Raw genomic sequence first — 25,520 nt, 5'->3', positions numbered from 1 at the left:
TCTTGAATCCAGTTAAAGCAAATATTAATATATCATAAAAATTCTCTTTGGCTTAAGAAAGTTCAGTGTAAATGTGTGTAACAATGTGTCACCGATGTTTCCAGTATTAAATGAAAGGCAAAGTGACAGAGAAGGAGAGACAGGGAAAGAGAAGGAGATCTTTCATCTGCTCGTTCACTCCCCAAGTGGCCACAATGGCTGGGGCTGGGCCCAACCAAAGCCAGGAACCCAGAACTCCACTCGGGTCTCTTGTGAGTGGCACAAACCCAAATACTTGGGCCATCATCTGCTGCTTTCCCAGGTGCATTAGCCAGGAACTCGAATGGAAATAGAGCAGCTGAGACTCGAAGTGGTCCTCTGATGTGGGTGCCAGTGTCGCGGGCGGCAGCTTGACCTGCGGTGCCACAGTGCTGGCCCCGGAGCTTGTGCCTTTAGAGTGCTTAAGTCCTAATTTTGTGGTGTTTCAGTGAGCCACTAAAGGCCGTACTGAGAATAGATTCTGAGAATGAGAGCAAGTAGAGGAATTGATTGCCCTCTGATACAGGGGTATTCACTTTATGTAACATACTTGTATTGTGCACTGAACAGGGTGCTGTGGGAGAAAGCCTGCAGAAACCCCGTTAGGCTGGAGGAATTCTTTCACGGTTTGCAGCCACCCCTGATTTACTGGCTGACAGTTTGGGCCGAGTGCTGGCATCTGCTCAGGAAGAATGCACTTGAGATGCTACCAGGGGAAGTTCTTACAGATGGGGTCTGCCTCTTCTGGGCTTGTGAGCTCAGAGTTCAGCTCCCCAAATTATTATTGTGTGATTGTGAATTCAGAGAGAGGCATTATCAGTCTCATACAGATAACATGGGTGGTAAGACTTTAATGAGTTATTTTACCTATAATGAGTCATTTTACCTATTGTTCCTAATGGTACATTTATTTCCCAAGTTGTAGTAAGAATATCTTTTGGTGGGAAATAATTCTGAAAGAACGAGGACTATGGGCTGTGATACCATTTAATAACTGTTGTCTGTCATGTCACTGCACCTTAATTGCCAAAAGAGCAGAAGAAAAAGAAACAACACAGGTTATTTGATTCGAAATTTTCTAGTAGCCACATTAAAATGTAAAAAGACTAGGTAGAATTGATTTTACCTAACTCAAGATATCAAATATTGTTTCAACAGATAACTAATTTAAATGCATTGTTCAAGTGCTTCCTTTCTTTTTTTTTTTTTTTTTTTTTTTTTTAAGATTTATTTTTTACTTGAGAGTCAGAGTTACACAGAGAGAGGAGAGGCAGAGAGAGAGAGAGGTCTTCCATCTGATGGTTCACTCCCCAGATGGCCACAACAGCCGGAACTGTGCTAATCCGAAGCCAGGAGCCAGGAGCTTCTTCCTGGTCTCCCATGCGGGTACAGAGGCCCAAGGACTTGGGCCATCTTCCACTGCTTTCCCAGGCCATAGCAGAGAGCTGGATCGGAAGTGGAGCAGCCGGGACTAGAACCGGCGCCCATGTGGGATGCCGGCACTTCAGGTCAGGGCGTTAACCCACTGTGCCACAGCGCTAGCCCCAAGTGCTTCCTTTTTTAACTAAAGGCTCTGAAATTTGGTGTGTATTTTATATTTATATTTCAGTTCAGACTAGCCATATTTCAAGTGCTCAGCCAGTAGCTACACGTATAGCTGGCCAGTAGCTGTTGTACTGGACAGCCACTACAGTTGATTCATTTAACAATTAATGTCAAGGATTTTAGAGACAGGGCTCTCTGATCCCATGAATATGATTTAATGGTTAAATGATAAGGAAACGAAAGACTGATGTAGTTCTTTAATTTTTTGCAGGGAGGAACGCAGGGGATCTTATGACTATAGCCAAGATCGTACCTATTATGAAAATGTTCGCACTCCAGGCACATATCCGGAGGACTCCAGACGGGACTACCCAGCTCGAGGAAGAGAATTTTATTCAGAGTGGGAAACGTACCAAGGAGACTACTATGAATCACGCTATTATGATGATCCTCGAGAATACAGGGATTACAGGAGTGATCCTTATGAACAAGATATTCGGGAGTACAGTTACAGGCAAAGGGAACGAGAGAGAGAACGAGAGAGATTTGAGTCCGACCGTGACCGAGACCACGAGAGGAGGCCCACAGAACGAAGTCAGAGTCCAGTCCACTTGCGGCGGACACAGAGTCCGGGAGCCTCTCCCTCGCAGTCAGAGAGGTTGCCAGGTGATTCCGAGAGAAGGCTGTACAGCCGGGCCTCAGACCGCAGTGGAAGCTGTAGCTCACTATCCCCTCCACGGTACGAAAAACTCGACAAAGCTCGTTTGGAACGCTATACAAAAAATGAGAAGACAGACAAAGAACGAACTTTTGATCCTGAAAGAGTAGAGAGAGAAAGACGCTTAATACGGAAGGAAAAAGTGGAAAAGGAAAAAACTGACAAGCAGAAACGGAAAGGAAAAGTTCATTCCCCCAGTTCTCAGTCTTCAGAAACAGACCAAGAAAATGAGAGGGAACAGAGCCCTGAAAAACCAAGGAGCTCCAATAAACTGAGCAGAGAGAAAGCCGACAAAGAAGGAGTAGCAAGAAACCGTCTGGAACTCATGCCGTATGTGGTTTTGACTCGAGTGAAAGAAAAAGAGGGAAAAGTTATTGAGCACAATCCTTTGGAAAAGCTGAAAGCTAAGCTCGATAATGACACCAGCAAGTCTGCTCTGGATCAGAAACTTCCGGCCTCTCAGACTGAGCCTGCAAAATCTGACTTGTCCAAACTGGAATCCGTCAGGATGAAAGTACCAAAGGAAAAGGGGCTTTCCAGCCATGTTGACATGGTAGACAAAGAAAGCAGGGTGAAACCCAGGAAGCACCTAAAGCCCGAGCAGACAGCCGACGGGGTGAACGCCGTGGACTTGGAGAAGCTGGAAGCAAGGAGGAGGCGGTTTGCAGATTCCGGTTTGAAAGTGGATAGGCAGAAATCAGAAGTCAAGAAGAGCAGCCCAGACATGGAGGATGCTCGGGTGCTTTTAAAAAAGCAGGCTGACACATCATCCAGAGAAGTCAATCCGCTGAGAGAAGGCGAGTCTGAAAGAAAGCCCGTGAGGAAAGACATTCCTAAAAGAGAATCTAAAAAAGTCAAGCTGGACAGACTTAATGCTGTGCCCAGTCCCAAAGATTGTCAGGAGCTCCCCAGCATTTCTGTTGGGTCTGGCTCAAGGCCCAGCTCAGAGCTGCAGTCAAGATTGGTTGAACCAGTAGGTGAATCTGTGGAAAATCAAGAAGTGCCGTCTAAAAAGTCCATTCCCTCAAAACCACAGCCCAAACAGCTGCAGCTATTAGATGATCAAGGACCAGAGAGAGAGGATGTTAGGAAAAACTATTGCAGTCTTCGTGATGAAACACCCGAACGTAAATCAGGCCAAGAGAAACCACATTCAGTAAATCCAGAAGAAAAAATTGGCATTGACATTGATCACACACAGAGTTACCGAAAGCAAATGGAGCAGAGTCGTAGGAAACAGCAGCTGGAGATGGAAACGGCCAAGTCTGAGAAGTCCGGCAGCCCCAAGAAGGACGTGGATGAATACGAGCGCCGGAGCCTTGTTCACGAGGTAGGCAAACCTCCTCAGGACGTCACTGACGACTCCCCTCCCAGCAAAAAGAAAAGGATGGACCATGTTGATTTTGATATCTTCACCAAGAGAGAGAGGAATTACCGAAGTTCACGCCAAATCAGTGAAGATTCTGAAAGGACTGGTTGTTCTCCCAGTATCCGCCACGGTTCCTTCCATGAAGACGATGATCCCCTGGGCTCCCCAAGGCTAATGCCGATAAAGGGGTCTCCTAAAGTCGATGAGAAAGGTCTCCCGTATTCTAATTTAACTGTTAGAGAAGAGTCCTTAAAATTCAATCCTTATGATTCCAGCAGGAGAGAACAGATGGCAGACATGGCCAAAATAAAACTCTCTGTCTTGAATTCTGAAGACGATCTGAGTCGTTGGGACTCTCAGATGAAGCAGGATGCCAGCAGATTTGATGTGAGCTTCCCAAACAGCGTCATCAAGAGAGACAGTCTTCGTAAGAGGTCTGTCCGTGATTTGGAACCGGGGGAGGTGCCTTCCGATTCCGATGAGGACAGTGAACGCAAGTCCCACTCACCCCGAGCCTCCGCGTTGTACGAAAGTTCTCGGCTGTCTTTTTTATTGAGGGACAGAGAAGATAAACTGCGTGACCGAGATGAAAGACTGTCTAGTTCTCTGGAAAGGAACAGGTTTTACTCTTTCGCATTGGATAAGACAATTACGCCGGACACTAAAGCTTTGCTTGAAAGAGCTAAGTCCCTCTCCTCATCTCGAGAAGAAAATTGGTCTTTTCTTGATTGGGACTCTCGGTTTGCTAATTTTCGAAACAACAAAGATAAAGAAAAAGTCGACTCTGCTCCAAGACCTATTCCATCCTGGTACATGAAAAAGAAGAAAATCAGGACTGATTCAGAAGGGAAAATGGACGATAAAAAAGACGACCATAAAGAGGAAGAGCAGGAAAGGCAGGAGCTGTTCGCTTCCCGTTTTTTGCACAGCTCGATCTTTGAACAAGATTCCAAGCGACTGCAGCACCTAGAGAGAAGGGACGAAGGGCCCGACTCCGGGGCCGGGAGGCTGCGTGGGGGGCAGGCGTCAGACGGCGCGCACAGCGCAGCGGACCTGATCCAAGAGCCGGTGGTCTTGTTCCATAGCAGATTCATGGAGCTCACACGGATGCAACAGAAAGAAAAGGAAAAAGACCAAAAACCGAAAGAGGCGGAGAAACACGAAGAAGCGGAGAATCATCCCAAGACCCCAGAGTGTGCCTCTGAGAGTAGAGAGTCAGAGCTGAAGCCGGCGGCTTCCGGTGGGCCTCCCGGTGGCCAAGCTGTGCCTGCAGACCCGGCCCCCTCGGCACCCGAGAGGACTGGGGAGAAGATGCTGGAGGAGCCTCTGGGGACTGAGGAGGAGGCGGGGGCGCCTGCTTCCGTCTCAGATGCAGCAAAGCCTGCGCCTGAGCAGGCCCTTGTCCCTGTGGAACAGCCTGAACAAGCGGACCTGCCCCCGGGAGAAGACAGCAGTAAAGGTGCTGCCGTGCCTCCTGTCACCGAAGAAGGTCCCGCTGTTGAGCCGCTGCCGTCTCCGGACGCCAGGCCTCCGACTCCCGGAGCCTCGTATTCGCAGGTGGAGAGCAGTGCGAGTCCAGAGCCCGCCGGTGCTCAGCCGCTTCCAAAGCCGACGCAGAAGCCCGAGGAGGCTGAAGAGCCGAAGGCAGAGAAGCCAGCCTCACCCACTCCTGCGGAGCCCAGTGCAAATCAGAGAGCTGAGGTCGTCCCTGAGACCCGGCCTCCGGCTTCTGAAGACTTAGAGGTGGATCCCCCAGTTGCTGTAAAAGATAAAAAGCCAAATAAAAGTAAGCGTTCCAAGACCCCAGCTCAGGCAGCTGCGGCAAGTGCCGTGGAGAAGCCTGTCACGAGGAAGAGTGAGAGGATAGACCGGGAGAAGTTAAAGCGGTCCAGCTCTCCCCGCGGAGAAGCCCAGAAGCTCCTGGAGTTAAAGATGGAGGCAGAGAAGATTACAAGGACCGCTTCAAAAAACTCTGCTGGGGACCCTGAACACCCTGAACCAAGTTTGCCGCTCAGCCGCACCAGGCGCCGGAACGTGAGGAGCGTGTACGCCACCATGGGTGACCAGGAAAGCCGCTCTCCAGCCAAAGAGCCCGCAGAACAGCCGAGGGTAACCAGAAAGCGGCTGGAGCGAGAACTTCAGGAAGCGGCGGCAGTTCCTACGACCCCTCGGAGGGGAAGGCCTCCAAAGACGCGCCGTCGAGCAGAAGAGGAGGACGAGAATGAGGTCAAAGAATCCACGGAAACACTCAAGCCGGCTGAGGGGTGGAGGTCCCCACGATCACAAAAATCAGCTGCGGGAGGACCCCAAGGGAAAAAGGGGAAAAACGAACCAAAAGCTGACGCACAGCGTCCTGAGGCCACCCCGGAGGAGAGCCCCCAGGTAACCGTGAAAGATAGAGAAGCAGCAGGGACTGAAGAGAAATGCGATAGAAAAGAGAACACAGACACGAACGCCCCTGGGACACCCCCGGCCGAGGTGGTGGAGAGAAAAACAGCCCCCGAAAAAAACTCCAAAGCCAAGCGAGGCAGAGCTCGCAATGCGAGGTCAGCAGTGGACAGATCTGCAAATCTGAAAAGTGCGGATGCCACAGCTGGTCCCAGCGTGGCCGTGGGGCAGGCCGCAGAGAAGGAGGCTGGGCTGGTGAGGGTCTCCCCTGAGAAAAGCCAGGGTTTGCCAAAGGACGGTAGTTTGTCATCTCAGCTGAACAACGATCCAGTTGATGCAGGCAGGGAACCAGAGACTGAAAACGGGTCTGCCTCCCCGGAAGCCTCGCAGCTAGCTCAGCAGATGGAGTTGGAGCGGGCCGTGGAGAACATCGCCAAGCTCACAGAAACCACCAGCTCCGCGGCGTACAAGGCCGCAGCTGCAGGTGCGCCAGAGGGCCTCGCCGCCGAGGACAAGCCCGCACACCCAGCCAGTGAGACGGAGCTGGCTGCGGCCATTGGCTCCATCATCAACGACATTTCTGGGGAACCAGAGAACTTCCCAACCCCTGCACCTTACCCAGCAGAATCTCAGACAGATCTGCAGCCTCCTGAGGAAGGGATGGAGCCTGAGACCAATGAGGCTGTGTCTGGCATCTTGGAGACAGATGCTGCTACAGAGTCTTGTCGGCCAGCAGCCAGTGCCCCTGACCCCTCCGCAGGCCCAGCGGACACCAAGGCAGCCAGAGAGGGCAGCAGCGAAACTTCCCTCCCAGCACAGGAAGTCAAAGGGCCGAAAGAAGCAGAAGTTGCCTTGGTTCGGAAAGACAAAGGGCGCCAGAAGACCACCCGGTCCCGCCGCAGACGGAATACCAACAGGAAGGCAGGGGCTGCTGCAGAGCCTCATGCCTCTGAATCAGACCACGCACCAAACAAGAGTCCCGCTGCGAATGAGGGCACGGCGGTGCCCCCCCCAGAACCGCCACAGGAGGAGCAAAGTGAGAAGCCCCCCTCTCCTCCTCCGCAGTCGCATGCCTCTGACCCCAGCAGGTCCCCGTCTGTGGATTGTGTGTCTCAAGAAAGCAGTGTTGTTGAAGAGAGAACTCCGACCAAGACCTCGGCTCTCCCAGACCTTCCCCCTCCTCCCCAGCCAGTGCCGGTGGACGACGAACCTCAAGCCAGGTTCAAGGTGCATTCTGTCATTGAAAGTGACCCGGTGACTCCACCCAGTGACTCGAGCATAGCCCCACCTACAATTCCTTCAGTAACTGCAGCAAAGCTGCCACCCCCTGTGGCCTCCGGGGGGGTCCCACACCAGAGCCCCCCGCCTAAGGTGACAGAGTGGATCACAAGGCAGGAGGAGCCACGGGCTCAGTCCACTCCGTCTCCAGCTCTCCCTCCAGACACGAAGGCCTCTGACGTGGACACCAGCTCCAGTACCCTGAGGAAGATCCTTATGGACCCCAAGTACGTATCTGCCACAGGCGTCACTTCCACGAGTGTCACCACAGCCATTGCGGAGCCTGTCAGTGCCCCCCCTTGTCTGCACGAGGCACCGCCCCTTGCAGTTGAGCCTAAAAGGCCACCTTTAGAAGAAAAGGCGTCAGCTCCAGCAGCAAGCGCCCCTGACACACAAGCCTCGGAGGTCCCCATCGCCACCGACAAAGAAAAGGTGGCTCCAGTCATTGCTCCCAAAATCACTTCTGTGATCAGCCGCATGCCCGTCAGCATTGATTTGGAGAATTCCCAGAAGATAACCCTGGCAAAACCTGCGCCGCAGACCCTCACTGGCCTGGTGAGTGCCCTGACCGGCCTGGTGAACGTGTCCCTGGTCCCGGTGAACGCGCTGAAAGGCCCCGTGAAGGGCTCGGTGGCCACGCTGAAGGGTCTGGTGAGCACCCCCGCCGGGCCCGTGAACGTCCTGAAGGGGCCCGTGAACGTCCTCACAGGGCCCGTGAACGTCCTCGCCGCTCCGGTGAGCGCCACCGTGGGCCCCGTGAGCGCCTCGGCCGGTGTGGTGAACGCCGCCACGGGCGCCGTGAACACCGCCGCAGGGGCAGTGACGGTGACTGCCGCGTCCGGGGGGGTGACCGCCACCACTGGCACAGCGACCGTGGCCGGTGCCATGATTGCACCGCCGGCAAAGTGCAAGCAGAGAGCCAGCACGAACGAGAACAGTCGCTTCCACCCTGGGTCCATGTCGGTGATCGACGACCGGCCGGCTGACGCGGGCGCCGGCGCCGGGCTGCGCGTGAACACTTCAGAAGGGGTCGTGCTCCTGAGCTACTCGGGGCAGAAGACGGAAGGCCCACAGCGGATCAGCGCCAAGATCAGCCAGATCCCACCAGCGAGTGCAATGGACATCGAGTTTCAGCAGTCGGTCTCCAAGTCGCAGCTCAAAGCCGACTCTGTCGCACCGTCACAGGCTCCCCCCAAAGGCGCTCAGACCCCTTCAGGCTACGCCAACGTGGCCACCCATTCCACTCTGGTGCTGACTGCCCAGACGTACAATGCATCTCCCGTGATCTCATCCGTGAAGGCTGACCGTCCGTCTTTGGAGAAGCCTGAGCCCATCCACCTCTCCGTGTCCACGCCTGTGACTCAGGGAGGCACAGTGAAGGTTCTCACCCAGGGCATAAACACACCCCCGGTGCTGGTTCACAACCAGCTGGTCCTCACCCCGAGCATAGTCACCACCAATAAGAAGCTTGCAGACCCAGTCACTCTGAAGATCGAGACCAAGGTCCTTCAGCCAGCTAACCTGGGCTCCACGCTCGCGCCGCACCACCCTCCTGCTCTGCCCAGCAAACTGCCTGCGGAAGTGAACCACGTCAGCTCCGGGCCCAGCACCCCGACCGAGCGAACTGTCCCGCACCTGGCAGCCGCAAAGCCAGACTCGCACTCTCCGAGACCCAGCGGGCCTGCCCCGTCCCCGTTCCCGAGGGCCTGCCACCCCAGCAGCACCACGTCCGCCGCGCTGTCTACCAATGCCACGGTCATGCTGGCTGCAGGCATCCCCGTGCCGCAGTTCATCTCGAGCATACACCCGGAGCAGTCTGTCATCATGCCCCCCCACAGCATCACCCAGACGGTGTCGCTTGGCCACCTGTCCCAGGGTGAGGTGAGAATGAACACGCCCACGTTGCCCAGCATCACCTACAGCATCCGGCCAGAGACGCTGCACTCTCCCCGGGCCCCTTTGCAGCCCCAGCAGATGGAGGTCAGGGCGCCCCCGCGTGTGGGTACGCCCCAGCCGGCGACTGCTAGTGTGCCTGCCCTGGCCTCCCAGCACCCCCCTGAGGAAGAAGTGCAGTATCACCTCCCTGTTGCCCGAGCCACAGCCCCTGTGCAGTCGGAGGTGCTGGTCATGCAGTCTGAGTACCGGCTGCACCCGTACACCGTGCCCCGGGACGTGAGGATCATGGTGCATCCGCACGTGACGGCCGTCAGCGAGCAGCCCCGTGCCGCAGACGGGGTAGTGAAGGTGCCGCCAGCCAGCAAGGCCCCACAGCAGCCAGTCAAAGAAGCTGCCAAGACGTCAGATGCCAAAGTGGCCCCTGTCCCTGCCGCTGTCCCCGCCCCTGCCCCCGCCCCCGCCCCCGTCCCGGTTCCTGCCCCTGCCCCTCCCCCTCACGGGGAGGCCCGCATACTCACTGTCACCCCCAGTAACCAACTCCAAGGGCTGCCTTTGACACCCCCTGTGGTGGTGACCCACGGGGTGCAGATTGTGCACTCCAGTGGGGAGCTGTTTCAGGAGTACAGGTACGGCGATATCCGGACCTACCACGCCCCAGCCCAGCTCACACACACCCAGTTCCCTGCCGCTTCCTCGGTTGGCCTGGCTTCCCGGACCAAGGCTCCTGCGCAGGTGAGGAGGCCGGTGTGCCCACCTGCTGGGTGTGCACTCGGGCTCGGGGACTTGGAAGCAGAGGTGGTGGTGGGGAGCCAGCCTTTCCGCCAGGGTGCTGGACGAGTTGCAAGTGAGCAGGTCGAACTCCCTAAAACCTGGTGGCCTTTTGGGAGGCTTCATGACGAGGTTCCTATCGTGGGGTGAGAGGATCAGATCACCCACAGAGTCCTGGCCGTGGGAAGGAGCTCCTTGCGGGAATGATGGGCGCGGCGGCTCCTGCGCCTGCTGGTGTGGAGAGGGCGGCAATGGGTGTGCTGGCTACACAAGGCGATGCCCCACATCCGGCCTTTGCCCTCTGGCCCGTTCGGTCATTTGTTGGGCTGGGGTGGTGCTTGCTGGCAGCACTCTGAGGGTGGCCCCTTTGCCTTTCCTGCTACCTCTAGGGCCCTCCAGAAAGTGAACCCCTGCAGTCCACGCAGCCTGCCCCACCCGTGCCCTCCCCACAGTCTGCCCAGCCTACATTGCCTTGCCAGCCCTCGCAGCTCAGCCAGCCTGGCCAGCCATCGGGCAGCAAGATGCCTCAGGTCTCCCAGGAGGCAAAGGGCACCCAGACAGGAGTGGAGCAGCCTCGCCTCCCAGCTGGACCTGCAAACAGGCCGCCTGAGCCCCATGCCCAGGTGCAGAGGACACAAGGGGACGCAGGCCAGACTTCCTACCCGTCCCCTGTCTCCGTCTCCATGAAGCCTGACCTCCAGGCCCCTCTTCCTGCTCAGGCTGCCCCAAAGCAGCCACTGTTTGTCCCCACGACCTCCGGCCCCAGCACCCCTCCAGGACTGGCCCTGCCGCACACGGAAGCCCAGCCAAGCCCCAAACCAGATTCCTCCCCACACTTGACTTCCCAGAGGCCAGTGGACATGGTCCAGCTTCTCACGGTAAGTGCGGGGTGGGGCTGCCCGTGTTCTGAGGTTTGTGTTGGGTTCCCCGGGCTGCTCCCTGGGGCCGTGTCGGGGCGGCTCGGCGCTGCAGCCTCCCGGCTCACACGCGTTTGCCTCCCTGGGAGCAGAAGTACCCCATCGTGTGGCAGGGCCTGTTGGCCCTCAAGAACGACACGGCTGCTGTGCAGCTCCACTTCGTCTCTGGCAACAACGTGCTGGCCCACCGGTCCCTGCCCCTCTCTGAAGGAGGGCCCCCGCTGCGGATAGCCCAGAGGATGCGGCTGGAGGCCTCGCAGCTGGAAGGGGTTGCCCGGAGGATGATGGTAAGACTTGCAGCCCTGGGAGAGCACCTGTTCCGCCCACCGTGAGGGGAGGTGCAGGTGTCGCCGCCTCCCCCCAAGGCCTGTCCAGACTGGCGTGGGTCAGCGATGGTGGGCGGTGAAAGGAACATTTCTGTGTCTACTTGGTGATGTAAAACGCCTCTGGGCCCAGAAAGTCTTCCTGTGCAGCAGGTATTGGGCGGGGGGTGCTCAGTGACCTCATAGGGATGCTTTGTGGACTTAATACCCTGGTTGGACTTGGGCGTCTTGGCCTAGGAAGCCCTTGATCACTGATGGCTGGCCCACTCTGCCCCAGGTGGAGACCGATTACTGTCTGTTGCTGGCTCTGCCCTGTGGCCGTGACCAGGAAGATGTCGTGAGTCAGACCGAGTCTCTCAAGGCTGCCTTCATCACTTACCTGCAGGCCAAGCAGGCCGCTGGGATCATCAATGTTCCCAACCCTGGCTCCAATCAGGTGGGTGCAGCATCTTCCCTTTGCGCAGGGGCTCTTCTAGGGCCAACTAGAGGAGTCCAGGAGGTGGCAGGCACAGGGGCGCTTGGAGCAGAGGCACGAGGCGTGCACGCGAGCGGCTGCCATGGCTCATCCTGGAGAGGGCTGACGGAGCAGTGAGGACAGGCTTCTTGTCGGAGGCAGACAGCAGCCTTCCATTTCCTGGGTCACTCCCCAAATGCCCACAACAGCTGGGACTGGGCCAGGCTGGAGCCAGGAGCCCAGCACTCCACCGGGTGCCCCCTACCTGGCGTGGGTGGCAGCCATCACTTGCTGCCCCACCCTCCACCCCCTGGGGGTGCATTGGCCTGAGCTGCATGGGAGCAGAGCCAGGACTCGGACCCAGATGCTGGGCTGTGCGGGGCCGGCGTTGCCAGCAGCAGCCCCGAGGGGTTTCCTGAGCTTGATGTGGAGAAGAGGCTCGAGGGGGGGGTCGGGTGGGGGGGGTGTATTCATGATTTTCTGACAGGCATGGTCTTGGGCAGCTGGTTGGGAAAGTGGCCTGGCCTGCTTCCAGTACACGGGGCGGGGGGCGGGGGGGGGTGTGAAGACGGAGGTCCCTACCTTTCTCTCAACCCCGCCCCCAGCCTGCCTACGTGCTGCAGATCTTCCCGCCCTGCGAGTTCTCCGAGAGTCACCTGTCCCGGCTGGCCCCCGACCTGCTCGCCAGCATCTCCAACATCTCCCCCCACCTCATGATTGTCATTGCCTCCGTGTGAGCCGCGGACGGTCACCGCCTCCGGTACGCACGCTCTCGGGCTCCGCAGCGGACAGCGGACGGCGCGGCCAGGCAGAGGGGACGGGCTCCACTGCCAGGTGCCAGCCTGCTGCTCCCGCGCCCCTCGGACAGGCCTCTGGGCAGTGGTGCTGCTACTGTGTACGTTTACCGGACGCTCTGGCCCAGGCACCGACCCCCGACCACCCCCCGCCGGACTGGCAGACACCTCGGGGCTGGGTTTCTCTCTCCTCTTTGTGGAGAAAAGGAACAGGGCAGTGGAATTAAATTTTGTTTTGTTTTGTTTTTAAGAAACAAGAAAACAGAACTGCCTTTGCACTAAATTAGTGACTTGGACTTTTGCACAGTGAAGACAGGCTGTGACTCTGGGGGTGTTGTGAGCACGTGCGGGCGCCTCCGCAGGACCTCACCCTTCCGCTGAGACCTTGGGGTCAAGGAACATTTCATTGGTTTTTTTGTCCCCCTGCCACTGTCTCCCTTGCTCATCTGGATGTCACCCTCCTGACTCCCGCTGCCGCCGTCTCTGACTCACCGGGATGCAGTTTACAGTCGGAGAGCGAACAGAAGCGTTTTCTTTCTTGGTGGGATATGCAGAACTTGGGATGTGTGTATATAGAAATATAATATATATATATAAATATATATAATACTGACTTAAAATCAAATTCCCTGACATACATTTTTTTTAATCTGTGCCAAAAACGTGTTTTCAGAGAAGATCTTATTTTCATACTCAGACTTTGTATTGTCACTCATTTGTATAAGTGCGCTTCGTTACGGCACGGGCCCTGCTCTGCGATGCGGCAGTGTCACAGCACCTGTACAAAGACTGGCGAGTCCCCCTCTTCCAACGACCTTGACCTCTCCTCCGACTTCCTAACACTTATTAATTTATGAAACTGTTTTTCTCAGCGCAGTTTTGTTTCGTGTGTCCATTGGATTACAAACTTTATTAAAAAATACAAAACACGTCAGCGTGAACGTGATTGTCACTTGTTGGGGAGGCCCATGGTCCTCGGCTCCCAGGAACCACAGCCCCCGCCCCCCCCCAGGTCTGCAGGGAGCCAGTTTCCTTTTCTGCCACCTAATCCTTCCCAAGGAAACTCTTGTCGAAGATGCTGAGCTCTGTTCGTGTTGTGGTGTCAGTAACCCTTGGGTTGTCAGGAGGTGGGCGGGCGGGCGGGCACTTCATGATTTTATGCAGATTCACCCCCTCCTCCCCAGTGCTGGTTTGTGGTCTCTCGCGCCCTCCCTTCCCCTACCCTGGGAGCCAGGCTTCCCTGCAGCTTTGGAATCAGAATGAGAGGTACGGACGGGGACTACAAATCCAATGTCAGCCGGGCTCCGGGTTCGAGAAAATGGATGGTGTAGGCCAGCTGCCATGGGTTGTGCCCCCTGAGCAGGGCTGCCCTGGGCCCGTTTGCCAAGTCCACCACCACATCCAGGCTCCTGGCTGGCTTACTGGCAGAACCCATTGGTTGGCCGTGGGCAAGTAAACACTCGCGAAAGTTGGCCCTGGCGTGGCCTTCGTCCTTGGGCCGGGACCACTTGTGAGGCAAGTACCGGGCCCTCCTGACTTCCTGGGCCTGACAGCCAAGCCTGGCCTGCTGGACCCGGCAAGGAATCCTGAAGGAGAAACGGCTCGGGCCGGCTCAGAAGGGGCCGAGCCGTCTGTGGCTGACTCGGAGCAGCAGCCAGCTCCCTTCTGGACAGTCCTGCAGGTCCCGGCTCACGCAGGAGGGTCGGCCCGCCTGGTATCAGCTAGAGCTGCCCGATATCCACCTCCCCTCCCCCCAACAGGGACCTATAGGCAACGTTAGAAAATAATCAGATTTATTCTCTCTAGGGAATGGGGCCACCCCTCTCAGTTCCAGGGCACATCCATCCTTAAATAAACAGGAGGGCTGGGGCTGTCCGCTCACTCCGCAGGTGGTGGGCACTCGGGTGCCGTCGGGTGTGTGTCTGCCAGCGCCGGCTGGCCTTCTGCCCCGTCCCGAGGGCGGAAGACCAGCTCCCCAGCCTGCAGCACTGGCCCTGCTGGCCACGCGCCGCCTGGCCCGTACTGCTGGTAGAAGTCCGCATCTGTCTGGAACATGACCAGCGCCTGGGCCGTGTGGATCCGCACGTGCTGCGCCAAGCTGTTGGCGTCCAGGAACTTGTCCCCACAGGAGTCGCAGGCGTAGAGGATGTGGGTGTTGGGGTCTGTGGAGGGAGGCTGCGGTCAGGGCGGGCGGGGCCCCGGGGCCCAGCGGTCACCCTGGGCGGCCCCCTCACCTTCCTCCTGCACTTGCTTCACGGCTTTGCTGATCTCGGCTTTCAGCACCTCCGTCTCGTCAGCGGTCACCGCAGCCCCCACTGGGACCACTGTGGGTGGGCGGAGTCAGCAGGGCCTGAGGCTGCGGCCACAGCACACGCCCCATCACTGCCACCCCAGAGGTAAGGTGCCCGTACCTGTGAGCTGAGTGACAGCTGTCGCCGCCAGCGCCTCTGTGGCCAGCGTGACCATGTCATCCACAGTGACCACGCTGACCTCCCCACCCTCCTCTGGCTCCAGAATTTTGATGCCGGCTTTGCCCTGGTGCACAGTCTTCACGTGGGAGCGCAGGTTGTCCACCCGGTTGAAGCCACGCCCGCACTTGTCGCACAGGTAAGGCTTCTCTCCTGGGGAGGAGGCAAGGTTCTCTGGGGTGGGGCTGGGAGGACGGCTTCCAGAGAGGCCCCGGGGCCACCCGCAGCCAGTGCCGACACCACGGCCTGGGGAGGGCGCGTGCTCACCAGTGTGGATGATGATGTGCTTGGACAGGTCGCCCACGTTCACGAAGGCCTTGCTGCACACGCTGCACTTGTGTGGGCGGATGTTGTCGTGGTGGCGGATGTGATTGGCCAACTGGCTGGACTGCACGAACCTGCAGGGCACAGGAGGGGCTCGCACCCAGGGCCGGGGAGCCGGGCCGGGGCCTCCCACTGTGAGGGCCTGGGCCCCAGCTCCCAACATCTGTATTCCGCGGAGCGTCTAGGATCCCACGGCACCCAGGGCGTGGGGGCGGGGAGGAGCCGGGGCGGACAGGACCTCTTGCCGCAGCGCTCGCAAACGTAGGGCTTCTCCCCAGTGTGCTGGCGCACGTGGGCGATGAGGGAGCTGGCCTGGGTAAAGGCCTTGCCACACATCACACACTGGCATGGCTTCTCGCCTGGGGACAGACGGGGCAGGAGAAGGTGTTGGCGCCCACCTCGCTTCCCCCGCGCCCCCTCCCAGCCCCCGGCGGCGCGGGGCCTGCTCACCCACCAGTGTGGATCCGCACGTGCCGCTGCAGCGCCCCGGGGTCCGCGAACTGCCGCTGGCAGTGGATGCACACGTAGGGCTTCTCCCCGCTGTGGATGCGCAGGTGCCGCTTGAGGTTCCCTGGGCGAGAGCGAGGGCCGGCCTGGGTGGGGCGCCCGGCTGGCCAGGAGCAGGGCGGGGCGGCGGGGCGGCCGGGCGCCTACCTGAGGTGGTGAACTGCTTGCCGCACTCCCGGCACTTGAGGGGCCCGTCGGCGATGTGGATCTTGAGGTGGGCCTTCAGGTTCCCGACCTGCGCCCAGCGAGGCGTCAGCAGGGCCGCTCCAGAGACAGGCTCGGGTTCCCCCCCCGCCCCGGGAACCCCACCCCAGCCCCAGTTCTTTCTCGCCCAAACCCTACCCTGCCTCAGCCCTGCCCCACCCCGGCACGCCTCCACAGGTCGCCACTTCCGGCCCGCGCGCGGCCGCACACCTGGTTGAACTTCTTGTCGCAGTGCGGGCACTTGTGCTCCTTGTCCGTGTCGTGCGTCTCCAGGTGGCGCATCTTGGACGTGGGGTCGGAGAAGGAGCGGCCGCAGTAGTCGCACTGGTACGGCTTCTCGCCGCTGTGCACCAGCTGGTGCCGCTTGAGGTTGCCGGACGTGGTGAAGAGCTTGCCGCAGTCCTCGCAGCGGTAGCGCGCCTCGCCCGAGTGCCGCTTCTTGTGCAGGTTGAGCAGGCTGATGAGCCGGTAGCTCTTGCCGCACTCGTCGCAGCCGTAGGGCTTCAGCGGGCTGGGGGTCAGAGGGCGACAGGGAGAGGAGGGCTCGCCGGGGCCCCGAGGCTGGGGCCTGCAGGGCGAGGAGGCCCGGTGGGGCGGGTACCTGTGCGTCTTCTCGTGGGCCTTGCAGGCGGCGGGGTCCGAGAAGGCCTTGCTGCACTCCCGGCACGAGAAGGGCTTCTCGCCCGTGTGGATGCGGATGTGCCGCTTGAAGTTGCCCGTGTGCGTGAACTCCTTCCCGCAGTCCTGCGGGCACAGGGGGAGGGCGTGAGCGCGCCGTGGGAAGGCACGGGGCAGGCAGGGGAGGGCTGGCGCAGCCCGCGGCCCCGCACCTCACACTTGTGGATGACCGAGCCGTAGGCCTTGGACTCAGTGCGGTCGCCGTAGGAGCCCGAGCGCAGGCCTCGGGCCTCCACGCTGAGCTCCTGCCCGGAGTCTGTGCCAGCCGACTCGTCCTCGGGGGCCTCCCCGTTCTCCAGTGGGGGCCCCTCTTCCTTGACGGCTGCAGGGCCTGCGCCCTCGTCCTCTCGCTCTTCCCCCTTCCTCGCTGGCTCTACCTCCATCTCTGCGGAGAGAAGGGCGGGCACTGCGGCACCTGGCGTGGGCAGGCCCTGGGGGTGTGCTGGGGGCAGCGAGGTGCACCCTGCGTGGTGCCTGAGCTGGGAGAAACGTGGCCAGGGCATGCAATCAAGATGCGGATCTTCTGATTCAAGAACAAGACAAGATGGGGTCTGTCCAAAGGCTGCACGGACAGCGGCTCCTAGTAATCGGGCAGGCCCCGGAGCGAGAGCCGTAGCGGAGCCGGGGCTGAGGGCCAGTGAGTACCTTGCTCGGAGCTTTCTGACAAGGCAGCCTCAGCTTCTGCAGCAGCCATGCCACTCGTGGGGTCTGGCTTGAGCTCCACAGGCGGGGGCTCCCGGGGGGCATCAGCCTTCTCCGTCTGCTCTGCACCTAGCGGGGTGTCAGAGGCTGGATTGGGACCCTCCGTCCAGGGCCCAGATCACGCCCCTGAGCCAGGCCTCTAGAGGGGCTGCAGCCCAGAAGAGGAGGTCCCAGCACATCCGAGCTCAGGCTGCTCAGGTCTGCTGTGGCTGGAATGACCATGGGTCTCACGGTTCAGGGCCCACGCCACCCACCTCCCTGCCACAGGCCCTTCGGGAAGCAGCCCCTTACTACACGACAGCCCTGGCTGGTGGCAGGTGGCGGGACAGGCCTTGTGACTCCTGCCACCACCTCCCCGTCCACGGTGTCACGACTCACCACTGGCTGCGCTCTCAGCCTGGCCTCCTCGCTCCTCCTTGGGCTCCCTGCCTGGGCCCGTGGGTGGACTGCTTCCGGCCTGGTCCAGCCTGCTCAGCATGGCGGCGGCAGCCTTCTCCTCTTTGGCTCTCTTTTCCCCTCCTGGAGGTGGAACAGGACAGACCTGCCATTTCCCATCAAGTGCCCATTACTTGGAGGGGTGAGGTAACCCAGAACTTGCTAGCTTTCCAGGATCTTCCCTGGGGGGTACTGGTTTGTCATTCAGTAAATTCCTCTCAGGGCACCTATTCCACGCCAGGCGGGGCCTGGGACTACCACAGGGATGGTCACGGCGTCCCTGGGGCCCGCAGACTCCAGCTGAGCAGCAGGGATGCTACTCAGGAGGCAGCAGCACGCGTGGCGGGAGAGGAATGCGGTCTGGAATCTGCCCACGGTGGGGGGGTGCAGAGAGCGCAGGGGGTGGCCTGGGACGGGAGCTGTTGAAGGACTCGGGAGCAAACCCTGTCTGCATGCACCGAACCAGGCACAGCGCCCCGCCTCGGCCGGTGGGAGGTGGGAAGGGGCCTCTCACTCTCCGCTGACCCCGCCGGCACCCCACAACAAAGACAGGGCCAGAAGAGGGGGCCCAGCGGTGAGGCGGCGGATTCCCCATCAAGGCCAGGTTCTCCAGTCACCTGTTAGGAAGAGCCCGCCAGTCATCTTACCTTCCACGGCTGGGGCCTCCATGCGGTCCCCAGGGCTGGCAGCTGGCTCAGCGAGCGACTTGAGAGCATGGCAGGCCGTGATGATGTCCTGCATCTGGAGGAAGCTGGCCACGGCCAGCACATCATCCACGTTCTCAGCGCTAAGGTTCAGCTTGGCCGTGTACATGAACTCCAGCACCTGCCCCAGGCCTGCCAAGGACAGGACAGCCATCACCGGGCCGCCTCGAAGCCACTCCAGTCAGTGGCAGAAGCCACGGGTTCACGAAAAGCTGAGCGGCGAGTCCCCGTCTCCCCTTCCCGGCGCCCGGGGCGCTCAGCCTGGCACCGCCTCAGGAGGCAGTACGAGTGCCCCCAGAGGCCCAGGGGTGCGCATGTACAGCGGCGTGAATGCCCACACAGCACTGCTCTCTGAGGCAGGCCGGCGCTGGCCTTACCAGAGCTCTGTCCGACCTTCAGGCCACCTGACTGAATCTCAGCTTCTGCATTTGTAAAGGGGAGAACACCTCGCCCCGACCTGTCTTCACACCGTTCTAGGATGGGAGTCCAGGACCAGGCCCTGAGCCCCAGGGCCTTCCCGACACTACCCCTAGCCCACGCCCTGAACGTCCCCACCCCCACTCCTACACTGGTGGCTGGCACAGGGGTAGGGGCCTGGAAAGGGGCCGGGGGTAGAGCCAGCTTGCTCCCCTCCCCCGTGATGAGGCCTGTCCTACATGCACCTCAGCCTAGAGCTCATCCTGCCCGTTCTCCCCTGACCACCCCAGTTCCAGTAAAACAGACCCCAAAAGGTGGTAGGAACTTGGCACCTACACGCTCAGGGCTGAGGCCTGCAGGCGCTTGTGTGGCACGGGGCCAGCGCAGCATCTGGCCCTCAACAAGCCGGGCCCTGGCCCCGCCGGGGTACCTGCCGCGTTACTGATGTCCAGGTGCACCACATCCTTCTGGTCCACGAAGAGCATCTTGAAGTACTCGCTGCAGGCCGCCAGCACCGCCTTGTGCGCCTTAAAGTCCACCCCGTCCACCACAAAGGTGCAGTCACACAGAAGGCCCAGCTGCCGCTGCTGATTCAGCTGTGCCAAGACGTGCTGGCTGTGCTGGGGGAAATCCATGGCTGCAGAGAGCACAGGACCCTGGGGTCAGCCCAGAGAGAGGGCACAGGGTAGCCCAGCCCGACAGGAGACAGGGAGACATGCAACAGGGAGCAACATTCCTGCCACAATAGGGCAGGTAATTCCAGAGTCCCACTGCAAGCCAAGACCGACCCAGGGCTCCAACTGTCAGCTCACTAGCCAGCCCCAAGTGCACCAAGGGACCAGCACCAGGCAGCCTCCTCTCTGACCAGGAACAGCATTCAAAAATCAAGAAAGCAAACACAAAACACAAGCTACTATCAGCATTTCACACAGGGAAAAGACATGGTCAGTTCAATTTTTTTTTTTTAAGATTTATTTTTATTTATTTGAAAGAGAGAGGTACAGCGAGAGGTAGAGACAGAGAGAGGTCTTCCATCCGATGGTTCACTCCCCAGTTTTCTGAAACGGCCAGAGCTGAGCCGATCCAAAGTCAGGAGCCAAGAGCTTCTTCCGGGTCTCCCACGTGGGTGCAGGGACCCAAGGACTTGGGCCATCTTCTACTGCTTTCCCAGGCCACAGCAGAGAGCTGGATCGGAAGTGGAGCAGCCGGGACTAGAACCAGCGCCCATATGGGATGCTGGCACTTTGATCCACTGTGCCACAGCGCCAGCCCCAGTTCCATGCTTTTTTGTAAAAAGAATGCATTTAAAGGCCCGGCACCGCGGCTCACTAGGCTAATCCTCTGCCTAGCAGCGCCGGCACACCGGGTTCTAGTCCTGGTCGGGGCGCCGGATTCTGTCCCGGTTGCCCCTCTTCCAGGCCAGCCCTCTGCTGTGGCCAGGGAGTGCAGTGGAGGATGGCCCAGGTGCTTGGGCCCTGAACCCCATGGGAGACCAGGAAAAGCACCTGGCTCCTGGCTCCTGCCATCGGATCAGCGCGGTGCGCCGGCCGCAGCGCGCCAGCCACGGCGGCCATTGGAGGGTGAACCAACGGCAAAGGAAAGGAAGACCTTTCTCTCTGTCTCTCTCTCTCTCACTGTCCACTCTGCCTGTCAAAAAAAAAAAAAAAAAAGAATGCATTTATATTGGGGCCGGCGCTGTGGCACAGCAGGTTGAAGCGCCGGCATCCCATATGGGCGCCAGTTCAAGTCCTGGCTGCTCCTCTTCTGATCCAGCTCTCTGCAATGGCCTGGGAAAGCAGCAGCAGATGGCCCAGGTGCTTGGGTCCCTGCACCCACGTGGGAGACCTGGAGGAAGCTCCTGGCTCCTGGCTTTGGATTGGCGCAGCTCTGGCCATTGCAGTCATCTGCTGAGTGAACCAGTGGATGGAAGACTCTGTCTCTACCTCTCTCTGTAACTCTTTCAAATAAATAAAATAATTCTTTTTAAAAAAAAAGAATGCATATATAAAAAAATCTCAGAATAAAGGACAGATGTTTCAGTTGGACACATTTGGCTTTTTTTTAAAGAAGTGTGACATTTTAGGAAGTTTTATATTTGAACAGCAGAGGTGACAACTGCCCCCAACAGCCAGGGCTGGGCTAGTCCCAGAACTCCACTGAAGCCATCCATCACCTGCTGCCTCCAGGTGTGCGTCAGGAGGAAAGCGGATCTGCAGTGGAGCAGGGACAGGGGACGCAAACGTCCCAAGTGACGTCTCGGCCAGCAGTCCCAACACGTGGCTCCATTTGGCCTGAAGAAAACCTTTCTTTTGCTCTGATCTCTCACTCCGGCACGGGCAGGGGAGCTGTCTGGGAAGGCGACAGGCTGGTGTTTGATCACACAGCCCCTCTCCCCGCCCCTGCAGGCTCTGGGCCAAGTCCCTGCAGAGCGCTTTCTCTCTAACTGAGGAGTCCCGTCTCCAGAACACTGATCTGACCCTGACCCCAAGAGCAGCTGCCCAGCCATAGGGTCTCTGCCAAGGGCCTCGCTTCATGCTGGAAATCCCACGGCTCACAACCATCTCCAGTGAACACGCTCAGAAAAACTCCCTGGCCGGGTGCCGGAGCAGCAGAGCTGTAGGAACCGTGACTAAGTAGGAATCTGAGAGCTGCCCGCCCGCCCGCTCCACCATGGCCGCAGTCTCAAGATCAGCAATTTTCTAGGGAAAACAAAGCAAGCCCTCTTCTCCCGAAGGCCAATTTCAGAATGTTTCCAAGTAAAATCCAGCACCCACTGCCTGAGACCACACCGCACGGGCGCAACAGGACCGTCTGATCTGCAGTGGTGGAGCCCTCTGCCAGCTGTCCCAGGACCCAGGCTGGGTCTGCCCGAGCCAGCCCTGGCTACAGCTGGGCAGGTGAGGAACCCACCGGGGCTCTCCACCCCAGGCCTCTGCAGCCCCTTCCTGGCGACGGCTGCCGCCATTGCATCAGCCTCCTGGGCTGAGTCACACGGGCTGCAGTGACCATGTATGGCCGTCTGGCCGTGATGAGCCCCAGTGAGAGCCACGCCCCCTCTGCTGGCACAGGTCCGCTCTGGAGCCTACCTACCCCGTGATGTCTGGATATGTACTTCCTCAGCTTGGGGAGGTCACCAGCAAGTAAAGCGAATGTGGCTCTGGCCCTGGGCCCACACGGCCGTGAGCCAGCCTGAGCTCAGTGCAGAGCGGCCGTCCCTCCCTCCCCACCCCCACGACACCCCAGAGCAGCGCTTCTCCACTCCCCCAGCCCTAATCTGGGCTACTCCTCCGGAGGCCGGCCCAGAGGCAAGAGGTAGGGCGAGCAGGCGGCTGGCCCTCCCTGTCCACTGAGACACCTGCTCCAGAGCCACGCCACTGCAGCAGCACAGGGCACCTGTGCAGAGGCTGCGACTGACACAGGACACCTTGAAGAGGAAATAGGCCACGACCAGAGACAAAGGAAAGCGAGACCCCCGACGCAACCGTGAAAAGCAGCTGCTTGTGGGGCCGCCATTGTGGCATAGCGGTTAAAGCCACCACTTGCAGTGCCGGCATCCCATATGAGCACTGGTTCAAGTCCCAGCTGCCTCTCTTCCGATCCAGCTCTCTGCTGTGGCCTGGGAAAGCAGTAGAAGATGGCCCGAGCCTTTGGGCCCCTGCACCCACGTGGGAGACCTGGAAGAAGCTCCTGGCTCCTGCCTTCGGATCGGCACAGCTCCAGCCATTGCAGCCAACTGGGGAGTGAACCAGCAGATGAAGACCTCTCTCACTCTCTCTCTGCCTCTCCTCTCTGTGTAACTCTGCCTTTCAAATAAATCCTTAAAAAAAGAAAAACAGCTGCTGCAGTTACCTGGTTACCCTGTCCATCTCTTGGGCGGAGGGAAGATGTCCTAATCTCCACGTTCTGTCTCTTATAAACATACGGGACCAACCGGCCGCTGCAAGTGTGGTCCCAAGTCATACAGACTGGACCCCATAAGCCGTCCTAAGACACACAGGCTGCGGTTTAGAGCCACCCGTGCTGTGAGCTGATAAGCTGTAAGTATTCTCAATCGTTTCTGATCCTCCACTCAGGCTCCGGCGCCTGCTTGAAAGAAGGGCATTCCCGCCCCCCAGGTTACCATGACAACCTCACCAATGTTTCTTTCTCGAAGGAAAAACCACGCTCCCCTGTGACCTCTGAAGAAATGCAGAGGAGAACCTTGGTACGCAGCACCCGATCACTGGAACTGGAGAAGGACTGATGTCCAGTCCATGGGCAAGCACCTGTGGCAGGATGTCTGGGCCCAGGCCCCAAAGGGCGCACACACCAGGCCAGGGGGTCAAAGAAACCAGAGGCAGAAGGCAAGGAGAGGCCTGAGCCAAACTGCTGAGTCTCCTCTCTCTACTGTGGAAATGGCAAGCAAGCAGACGCGGCATGAGCCCGGGCAAGCCCTGGGCCTCAACCCGTCACCCGGTCACATCACAGGAGTCCCCAGTGACCGTGTCTCCCAAGTGCAGAAGGGAAGGGAACACCAGGCACAGGGCAGAGTCCTCAGTGGAGTTCACAACAAGCACATCTGAGTGCACAGGAGAGGCCACGCCCCTCCTTGCTGGCTGGGGCCACCCCAGGACTGCGCACCCCCAGGCTCTGACAACCAGGGACCAGCAGCTGAGTCCTCCCAGGTCCCTCCGGCTGTAGCCTGCTCCAAGCAGATCCCCCAGCAGAAAAAAACCTGGTTTGCCAAACAGATACAGGTAAGAGACTCTGGCCAACAGGATGGACAGGGCTACGGGCTCAAAGGTCAGATCAGATGACCTGGTCTGGGACTCGGCTGTGACGAGCCTTCCTGTACCCTGGAGCTTCTGTAGAGAGGGCAGCCAAGTCCAGCCACGCAGCAATCCTGGTGCTGTGTGAGGGGAGCCCTCACTGTCAGAGGCCGGGGGTTCAGAACAGCACAGGCCCTGGGCACAGGTGGATGGATGGCCCCAGTCCCCCCGCCACTCCCTTACCAACTCCCTGCCATGCACAAGAGAGCAGATGCCCGCCAGAGGGGACTCCTCCCCAGACGTGGGTGCCGGGAAAAAACAGCAGCCTCCAGTCCAGTGAGAAACAGACCAGGCAGGGCACTGCCGAAGAAAGGCTAAGAAGGGAGGAGGAGGGAAGATGGGGAAGGAAGGGAAGGGGAGGAGAGGGAGGCACAGGAAGACGAGAAAAAGCAGCCCTGCTCCCAGGAGACCAGCAGCTGCTCGAACACAGCCCCCGGGGCGGGAGCGGGGCACCAAGGGCTGGACGGTGTCACCCAGAGAGGAGGGGGAGCTCGCTTTCCAGCCCTGGGCTCCAGCTGGATGCCTGCTGAAATGCTTCACCCGCCCCGGTCTGCTAAGCCGGAGCCAGCAACACCCGTCTCCAAACCTCAATGAAAGGCTTTCAAATGACCCCCGGATTTTACCCCAAGTAACAGGAGTCCACCAGCATGGTCAGGCCTAGAGGGGCACAGGAAGAGATGAGAGCATGGAAGGTACTAAGAGCATGGCCTGTCCCGAGAGCGCGGAGGCTGCATTTTCTGTGCAGGGCCAGCCTGCTCTGCCCAGCAGGCACTGGCCTCTGAACTGGGCTGATGAGAGAGCTCCCTGCGGGCAGGAGGTCCTCCAGGCCACCCCTGGAAGGCAGGGCTTTCACTCAGGCCCAAGTGCGAAGAGCCTTGACAGGCGATAAACAGGTGCTAGTTAGAGTGACTTCTAATAAGGACCACAAATACTCAGAACCACAGAAAATCCAACCAGAACAAGACCAAAGCCCAGAAGGCCCCGAGGCCTTGTTTTAATTTTTATTTATTTTGTATTTCTTTACTTGAAAAGCAGAGAGAGAGAGATCCTCCATCCATTGGTTCATTCCCCAAGTGCCTGCGACAGCTGGAGCTGGGCCAGGAATTCCATCTGGTCTCCCAGGTGGGCGGTGAGACCAAAGGATTAAGCCGTCACCTGCTGCCTCCCAGGATACACATCAGCAGGAAGCTGGACAGACGCAGGGGAGCTGGCACTCGAACCAGGCACTCCCATATGGGAAATGGGCATCCACTGCAGTGCCAAATGCCCCTCCCAGATGCAGAAAATGAAGCCCCCAATAGCATATGGCTCGCCCAGGGATCTCCACCTACCCAGAGATGAAACTGAACTTCAGACACAAAGTTGGGACTTTTTTTGAAGACATTTATTCGAAAGACAGAGTGACAGAAAGGGAGAGACAGAGAAAAAAAGAGATCTTCTGTCCACTAGTTCATGCCCCAAGTGTTGTAACAGCCAGTCTGTGTCTCCCACGTGGGTGGCAGGGGCCCAAGCACTCAGGCCGTCTTCCACTGTTTTCTCAGGCGCGTTAGCGCGAACAGGATCAGAAGCAGAACAGCTGGGATTTGAACACAAACTCTTGATGGCAACAGGGTACCTTTCGTGTGATACCACCAGTGGCTTGGTTTTCATCCTTGATTAGTGGGCCAGACCAACAGCCTGCTGGACCAAGCCCTGGCCCGTATCAAAGGAATTCACTGGGGAATGAGAAAGGCACTTGAAGGACCCCTGCAGGGTGACAGATACCAGACAGACATGATGGGGCCAGCGCCGTGGAGCAAGAGGTT

General features: G+C 58.9%; 2 protein-coding genes across 10 annotated transcripts in view; one reads left to right on the top strand and one right to left on the bottom strand.

The window, feature by feature from the left end:
- SPEN (spen family transcriptional repressor) overlaps positions 1–13,397 on the top strand; it is a 93,481-nt gene extending 80,084 nt beyond the window's left edge. For all 3 annotated transcript variants that reach the window (XM_051836530.3, XM_051836528.3, XM_051836529.3), the window contains 5 exons: positions 1,835–9,944; positions 10,370–10,858; positions 10,990–11,184; positions 11,498–11,656; positions 12,280–13,397. In XM_051836530.3, the coding sequence (XP_051692490.3) occupies positions 1,835–9,944; positions 10,370–10,858; positions 10,990–11,184; positions 11,498–11,656; positions 12,280–12,411 (9,085 nt within the window). In that variant the 3' untranslated portion in view covers positions 12,412–13,397. The remainder of the gene's footprint in view (positions 1–1,834; positions 9,945–10,369; positions 10,859–10,989; positions 11,185–11,497; positions 11,657–12,279) is intronic.
- An 847-nt stretch (positions 13,398–14,244) lies between these two features.
- Positions 14,245–25,520, bottom strand: part of ZBTB17 (zinc finger and BTB domain containing 17) — a 43,431-nt gene continuing 32,155 nt past the window's right edge. The window contains exons 2-16 of one of the 7 annotated variants that reach the window (XR_016211270.1): positions 21,081–21,256; positions 19,338–19,544; positions 18,434–18,622; positions 17,730–17,870; positions 17,295–17,420; positions 16,802–17,034; positions 16,573–16,715; positions 16,182–16,482; positions 15,915–16,002; positions 15,711–15,831; positions 15,499–15,619; positions 15,204–15,334; positions 14,880–15,089; positions 14,703–14,792; positions 14,245–14,630 (exon numbers count right to left, since the gene is read on the bottom strand). Coding sequence is in view for 5 of the 7 variants with exons in the window: in XM_089301469.1 (XP_089157595.1) it covers positions 14,347–14,630; positions 14,703–14,792; positions 14,880–15,089; positions 15,204–15,334; positions 15,499–15,619; positions 15,715–15,831; positions 15,915–16,002; positions 16,182–16,482; positions 16,573–16,715; positions 16,802–17,034; positions 17,295–17,420; positions 17,730–17,870; positions 18,434–18,622; positions 19,338–19,544; positions 21,081–21,256 (2,557 nt within the window). In the remaining 2 variants the exon portion in view is untranslated. Of the gene's footprint in view, positions 14,631–14,702; positions 14,793–14,879; positions 15,090–15,203; positions 15,335–15,498; positions 15,620–15,710; positions 15,832–15,914; positions 16,003–16,181; positions 16,483–16,572; positions 16,716–16,801; positions 17,035–17,294; positions 17,421–17,729; positions 17,893–18,433; positions 18,623–19,243; positions 19,545–21,080; positions 21,257–25,520 lie in introns of all 7 variants that reach the window. The other 6 variants (XM_089301469.1, XR_007915789.3, XM_017338267.4 and 3 more) reach the window with 6 other exon arrangements.

The sequence above is a fragment of the Oryctolagus cuniculus genome, chromosome 7 (assembly GCF_051225735.1).
Source record: "Oryctolagus cuniculus isolate XC-2025 breed Fujian yellow rabbit chromosome 7, ASM5122573v1, whole genome shotgun sequence".
In the NCBI taxonomy this organism is placed as follows: Eukaryota; Metazoa; Chordata; class Mammalia; order Lagomorpha; family Leporidae; genus Oryctolagus; species Oryctolagus cuniculus.
The sequence above is the reverse complement of the archived record's forward strand: the minus strand, read 5'-3'. Positions and strand labels throughout refer to the sequence as shown.